The 7,423-nt window shown below is 38.6% G+C and overlaps 1 protein-coding gene across 2 annotated transcripts in view; it reads left to right on the plus strand.

The window, feature by feature from the left end:
• The first annotated feature begins 515 nt into the window (after window positions 1-515).
• LOC106519798 (adaptor related protein complex 2 subunit mu 1) overlaps window positions 516-7,423 on the plus strand; it is a 10,486-nt gene continuing 3,578 nt past the window's right edge. Inside the window, exons 1-8 of one of the 2 annotated variants that reach the window (XM_014011613.1) lie at window positions 516-623; window positions 1,893-2,011; window positions 5,060-5,325; window positions 5,552-5,634; window positions 6,111-6,116; window positions 6,313-6,448; window positions 6,814-6,958; window positions 7,223-7,240. In XM_014011613.1, the coding sequence (XP_013867067.1) occupies window positions 1,938-2,011; window positions 5,060-5,325; window positions 5,552-5,634; window positions 6,111-6,116; window positions 6,313-6,448; window positions 6,814-6,958; window positions 7,223-7,240 (728 nt within the window). In that variant the 5' untranslated portion in view covers window positions 516-623; window positions 1,893-1,937. The remainder of the gene's footprint in view (window positions 624-1,892; window positions 2,012-5,059; window positions 5,326-5,551; window positions 5,635-6,110; window positions 6,117-6,312; window positions 6,449-6,813; window positions 6,959-7,222; window positions 7,241-7,423) is intronic. The other variant, XM_014011614.1, reaches the window with a different exon arrangement.

The following is a 7,423-nucleotide window of genomic DNA, read 5'->3' on the forward strand; positions in this document are numbered from 1 at the left end:
GTGTGTGTGTGTGTGTGTGTGTGTGTGTGTGTGTGTGTGTGGTGGGGGGGTGCCTCGGAACTGAATGACCCTGCAAACCTTTGTGGTTTCAGGTGGGATAACATAAATTGAGCTGACTTGGCTAACTTTGTACAACAGTTTAAACAATGACATGTTGACTGTAGGACAGCTATAAACAAAGCTACAATTAGAGACTAAACACTTTTTTTGTATAATAAAATGAGTACAGGGAAATTATTGTAACGTTTAGTATTATAAGCCTGCAGGCCCCCTTCTGGTACGGTTGAGGAGTTGCAGTTGAGCATTCTTTAAAATAAGTTAATTGGCAGATATTAAAAACCCATTTTAAAAATAAAAGCCCACCACGCCATCCTGTATAAGTAAATTACTGAAATGCCATATATCTAAAAGTGATTTGTAGCTGACGGAGCTTATCAGAACAAGGCCTGGGTGCGGTTAAAACATCGCTCCAGCCGCGCCTTTTCCTGTCGAGGCGGAACGGTAGTGCGTAAAGACGGCGGGTCAGCTGACAGCTATCAAGAGCGGAATCCTGCCCGGACATAAGAGACAGTCAAGGCTAAACCTGGGGCAGAGAGGCTGGTGGTGTTTGTGAGGGAAGCAGGGTAAGTTCACAAGAGGCGAGTCGTTGATGTTTTGTATTATAACATAACCGATAATCACTTGAGAAAATCCTGCGAGTGCTCTCAAATTCCTGGACGATGCTAACATTAGCAGCTACTCGGCTAACAGTTGCTAGCGTCAAGCTAACAGTGCTTAGCCGTACGATAACGGGAAAATGGACTTTTAGATCCATTCAGCAGGAAACCGTGAAACATTGCAGTCGTGCAATATCTTAAATAGTAAACAGTGATACAGTACGCTTGTTTGAGAATGAATACACGAGCCTGCATGTTGGCAATAAATAACGATTCATGAAAATCTTGATTTTTTTTTTCTTTTTTACCGGAAGCCAAAAAACTCAGCTCGGCGTTTCGCTGATCATCGTACAGCTAGCACGCTAATTAGCCTCATTCGGTGCATTCTCCATCACTATGTAGGTCAAGACTTCTCAATTGTCGATACCACCTAACAACATTTCAATGAAATCGTACAAAAAAACCTATCATTTTATGTTCGAGAGCCAATTTAGGAAGAATTAAACGCGCATGAACATTAAATGGCCTTGGAGTCAGTGAGCAGACATCTTGACTTCGCTAGTAGTAGATGGACGAATTAAACCTCTTCTGATTTGGTGCAGGGTTCTGTTGAGTCACGACTATTCGTTTAGTAATTCCCCCACTTTTTATATTCATTATGTGCTCTCCAGGGCGCCTCGCGTTTCAAAGGGTTTTGGATTATTTCATCGAGGAATCTTAAGGATGTCCTTCATCCTGTTTTCCAGAAGATTCATTCATTAAAAAAAACTGGGACATTTCTATGTGTGGTGCTTCCCAAAGCCATAAATATATATCAGTTGACCTATAACAGCAGGGGGCTTACATGGACAGTTCTTGTCGTAATTGTGGATTAAATCTTTTTGATCTGATCACATCTAGGAAGCATTAAAAATAAACAGAGCAGATATTTAGCCTGAAACTGGTGACTCTTAATCTGTTCTTAATCTTATTTGGAAAACCAAGGAATTGCCGGTGGTAGTCACTTGTAGTGCAGATTGGAGGCAGTTTTAGTGTATTTGTACATGAAGTCACTAGTGCAGTGGTGCAGCTGCAGGATGGCAGGGTGATGTGCACTTGTGTGAGATAGGCAGAAACAGCGGATGTGAGTGGACAAATGCCTCTCTGTTCTGCTGGTCACTCTCATGGCTTTTCACTTCTCTATCACTCCTTCTTCCTGCCCTGACTTCCTTCCTTTTTTTCTTTCTGTCTTCTCAGGAGGGTTTGGTTTTCACCATGGCAGGTTGGGACTGAGAAGCCACAATGATCGGAGGACTGTTCATCTACAACCACAAGGGGGAGGTCCTCATCTCCCGCGTCTACCGAGATGACATAGGGTAAGGTTTTAACAGCGGGGGGGATCTGCTGTAAAACTCCTGAAATGGTGGAAATCTTCATGGAGATAAGCATGTGTGGGTGGATGTGTTGGAGTTGATCTGGGATGAGTGGATTACGTCTCTCAGATTAACTAAATGAATGTTTATGGTGCGAGTGGAAAGGTGGAGAGGCAAACGCTATAAGCCAGGATTACATTTGGAGCATTGTTTGTAATTCCATACGACATGTATGTTTTCTTTTTAAATGAGATTTATGAAACGGTCTGAGAATCTCACACAAATGACTGTTTTCTCCATTTTATGTGAGGCAGGGCTGTCCTTCACTCATTCTTATCAAACCGCACCATCTAATTAAAAGATTGGTTGCAGCTGTGTGGAAAGCTAAATTCCTTCATTGTTAGTTTTGTTTTGTTTTTTAAAGATCCTTCCATGTGGCAAAATGGCAAAGAAAAATCTGCCATCTTTTTCAACACCTCTTAATAATCTCATGTCAGACTTTTTTTACCTGGCATTATTCAAATCCCATAGCCACGCTACCATGAATCCTGTTTTTCTCACACGACTTATTCGCTGCAGTTAAATTTGATTTCAAAATAAAAGCATTTCCAGGAGCTTTTTATAAGCTTCTAACCATTCCTGTCCTTTTTTATTAGTTTGTCTTTGGCAATTATTGATTTGTGGATCGGCAGCACTTTGGTCAGTGGAGTTTGTTTTTAAACATAGGAACAAAAAAAAAAACACTTCACATGTAGTTGTCACAATGCTGCTGAGGTAGTAAAATCATTTTAAACCTCTAATGGTGCATTTTCTGTACGTCATATTTTCAGACAATTAAGCTTGTTGTTGCTCTGTTTGGTTAATTTGTTTATTTAAACCTTTTATTTAACCAGGCAAATCCCACTGGGATCACAGGCCTGGGCTTGCATATTTTATTCAAATATTTGTTTTCAATAATCTGCGTCCGATGTCTTGTTTCTGTTCTTTTTTTTATCATTTCAAGATGAATTCATTGAAGATCTTTTTATCAATTAGTTGGCTTTTTTTTTTGTAATTGCTCAGTGGCAACTTTTTTTTGTCCATTTTATATTTGTGAGTTGAATGTTTGAACATGTTTATTAAAATGTTGACTGTATAAGCTGCTTTAAAAAAAATATATGGCTGGGTTGATTGAAATATTAGAAAAACTTGGCCCAGTTTGTTTCAAAAATTGTAGGAAAAAATATTGACTTTGCCATATTTTGTTAGCGGTGTAAAATGTTTGCTTGCACAGGCACACTTTCATCCTGTAAAGATTAAAAAACCAAGTGTGGGCACAGAAGTAAGAACACACGTGGTGTTTTTATTAGGGATGTTTTTATGTAGGTCCTGAAAACACCTGAGCATTTTATTACCTGAGCTGCTGTACCTGAAGTTTTAAGGTTAACAACAAAATGAAGGTAGAGATGGTGCTAAATTTTGGATTAAGAAGCTGTTTAGTGACCTGCAGACTGAAGCACCTCTAACAGATAGTCTAATTCCTCCCTTTAGACGATCCACAAACTGCAATTTGTTTTTTTAATATGTTTAGCATGGTGGGAATGTACTACTACACGTTTTATCTGCTGCTGCAGTGGTGTTTTTGAAGGTTTTTATACAAACAGCCTTTTTTACACTCACAGCATTTGGTATCGGAATATATCAACTCAAACTAATCCTATCCTCCTGAGGCGTACGTGAATCCACATCATCCTGTGTTGTAACAGCATGTTGTAGAGCAGTGTTTTGTGTTGTCAAAGTAGCATCATAATTAACACCACGTGACTCACTCTGTCTACATGATGCACAAAAATGTCCTTTTGTACATTTTTGTCTCCTTTTCGATTTTTTCTTCATCCTTTTTTCTCCTGTGTATCGTTTGTTCATCACTTTCCTCCATGTGTTCACCTTGGCCCTTGTAGGAATAGGTAAGAGCTGCTGCAGCTTCTAAAGCATGACCCCCGCCCCTGCACCAAACCCCCGGCCTCTCTTTGCCTCATGGCCACTAATCAGCGACTCCATGAACACTAAACTGCATGCATTGTCAAAACACAGTTCCTGTGCAGTTCCTTTAAGCATGAGTCACCCGTCATTGTATTAGTGGTTAATATAAAAAAACACACATTGTATTGAAATGCAGCAGCAAATCAACCAAAACCAAAGAATTCAGTTCCTGTCCAGTCCATCAGTTCTTAGTCAGCTGTGCCAGCATCCAAGCATGGAGTCTGAGCATGGAATGATGGTTGATTTCTCTCTGTGCTAACATAGTTTTTGTCATCTTATAAATTCAGGGATTATTTAGATATTTTGAGGTTTCATTTGTAAATTTAGGCTTTTAATTAAACATTGTACTTAATTATGTTTATGTAGATTAACCGTCTTCAGATTTAATCTAAAATGTTGAGCTGTTTATAATATAAAAATGCTTTTATACAATTTTGGATGAAGCTGTTTCTTTTTAGTTGTTAAGAGCTGCAGTTTCCTACTGGAATAAACTTCAGGGTTTTCTCAGGCACTAAGCGGTGGGATTAGATGTTCTCATCACAACAAGCTTTTTCTTTGCATCAAGCTTTATTTTTTTTTATAAATCCTCACTAAATTGGACCATGTTGTCCCTAAGAAGCTTGTTAACAGCTAAAGTATGTTTCAATTTATTTCTCCACCAGAAAATGTGAACTCTTATCTTTTTAAATGTCAAAGCATGTCTAAACAAATATGAGTTTGGAACCATGTTGGATTCAAATGACTTAAATATTTGTTTTCACATTTTTTATCTTGATAAAACACTGTTGCCCTGATGTCTCTTTTTTTCCTGATAATTATCTGCTTTATTTCCACAAAATACTAAGTTAAGTCAAATGCTTTTATAAACCTCCCCCTTTTTTTTGCTTTCATTTTGAAAATTGAAAAACCTGCACATGTTGAAGGAATGAGGGAGTTACGTTTTGAGTGTGACCATTTCCTTGATTTCCAAGAAAATATCTACCGGTAAGTTACTTTACCGTCTGACCCAAACGTCTCTGTCTGTCCCAGGCGGAATGCTGTGGACGCGTTCCGTGTGAACGTGATTCACGCCCGGCAGCAGGTCCGATCCCCTGTGACTAACATCGCCCGCACCAGCTTCTTCCACGTGAAGCGCTCCAACATCTGGCTGGCAGCGGTCACCAAGCAGAATGTCAACGCCGCCATGGTGTTCGAGTTTCTTTACAAAATGTGTGACGTCATGACGGCCTACTTTGGCAAGATCAGCGAGGAGAACATCAAGAACAACTTTGTGCTCATCTATGAGCTGCTGGATGGTAGGAGATGATCTCAGCATTAGACAATTGATTTTTGTTGTGGATTGTATGTTGTGTTAAACATTTACTTGTACGTAGTAGAAAAAAGCTGGAATTCCTTTAAAGTTCTGTTGGAGCTCGGGTGAAAGCCATGTGTTAACTCTGTCACAGTTAACTGTCCTTGGTTCACTTCACCACTACATTTTATCTCTTTCTGACAGTTATCTACTCATGCTTGTTTATTCAGAGATCCTGGACTTTGGCTACCCCCAGAACTCAGAGACCGGAGCCCTCAAGACCTTCATTACCCAGCAGGGCATTAAAGGACAAGTAAGCAGGACGGAAATGCTCAAATCTGTATGAAAGTTTTCAGTTTGATAAGATGAGTTCAGCAGAAAAACAATGTGAAAACCTTGCAAAGGTGTCTGTTTGTGTAATCGAAGGTTAAGCTTTGATAAAAAAGTTTAGTAGTTTAATGATGACCTGCTAATGGAAATTTATTTTGATACTGCCTGATTTGATTCTGACAGATTGAGACTGGTATCAGTAATATGAACCCTGATGTAGTTCCAGTTCCTTTATTGAATGTTATTCATAAAACATGAGCAGCAGTTAGGAAACAATCATAGGATTGCCTAGTTTGCAATATTATAATACAGATTAGGGTTTAGAAAAACAAAAAAAAATTTCTTGAATGTATATTTTTTGAATGTATTAATTAGTATTTAATTCCATCTTTTGTGTCCTTTTTTGTCATCCCTGTTTTATTTGTTTTCATTTTTCAACCGCGATTTTGGACACTTCAGCACCAGGTAATATCATGGTGAAATCCTTTTTTTAAAAATATACATATTTATTTTCTTTCTTTCTCTGTGTGAAACGATGTGTCGTTTTGTTTCCACCTTCCCTTTGTTTATTAGCTCCAGTTAATAACTGTCTTTTTGTCGAACGTCTGTCAGCTGTTTGCTTTTTGTTGGCCGTGGTACAGTTTCTGCTTCCATCCCTCAGACAAAAGAGGAGCAGTCTCAGATCACCAGCCAGGTGACAGGCCAGATCGGCTGGCGGCGCGAGGGCATCAAGTATCGCCGTAATGAGCTCTTCCTGGACGTACTGGAAAGCGTTAATCTGCTCATGTCGCCTCAAGGTCGGTTTGTTTGCTCTCTGGCTGCGAACATGAATCATTTGGAAAAATGCAAATAGCATGTGTTCATTTTTATAAATACTTCCTGCACTTTTATTCTCAAAGTTAATCTCTCTAATGTATGGGGGAAAAAACTTGTACTTCAACATGGCCATAATAGTAATTAAGATTGACTTATATTATATTAAACATAAAACAATAGATAATGACCCTTTTTTTTTGATCAAGTAAAAGTCAAAATTTGTATGTACTTGTGTACAATCTTCATGAACTAATTGATATTAGAATCATCTAAATTTTGTTCAAGTATCAATGGTCCCTGTTCAGTTTTTGTCTCAAACTTATTGGGTTTTGTTCGTCCCGTCCAGGCCAGGTCCTGAGCGCCCACGTGTCGGGCCGAGTTGTAATGAAGAGCTACCTGAGTGGAATGCCCGAGTGCAAGTTTGGCATGAACGACAAGATTGTTATTGACAAGCAGGGCAAAGGAGGAGCTTCTGACGATGCTGGGAAGAGGTGAGTAATGGACGAGTGGGGGTGGGATGAACTGATGAGCTAAAAATAAACAAGATCAAATGGCAATTCAGCATTTATCTTTATATTGAGGGGTTTTGTCTTTTGAAACTAATTGCCTGTTGAAACTGAAAGAGTTTCTTTTAGTTTGTCTTGTCTCTTGTTGTTTTTCGCTGTTTTGTTTGGTTTTAATTTTTCCTTTCTTTTGGCTGGATCTTTCTTGTCTTTTCCTTTTTTTCCTTCACTATGTGCTCTGCTGTACCTCAGTGACTTGGGGGGAGGAAGGTATGGGATTGACAAGATTCCTCTTCCACATCCATAAACATACAGCACCCCCTGTTTGTCAAAGCCTGTTGGGAATTAATATTCATTATTGTTTCGTTGACTCTTTTTTTTTTTTTTTTTTTTTTTTTTTTTTTTTTTATCTATTTTTTTTTTTTTTTTTTTTTTTTTTTTTTTTTTTTTTTT

This window comes from Austrofundulus limnaeus, unplaced genomic scaffold, assembly GCF_001266775.1.
Source record: "Austrofundulus limnaeus strain Quisiro unplaced genomic scaffold, Austrofundulus_limnaeus-1.0 Scaffold82, whole genome shotgun sequence".
Taxonomy (NCBI): Eukaryota; Metazoa; Chordata; class Actinopteri; order Cyprinodontiformes; family Rivulidae; genus Austrofundulus; species Austrofundulus limnaeus.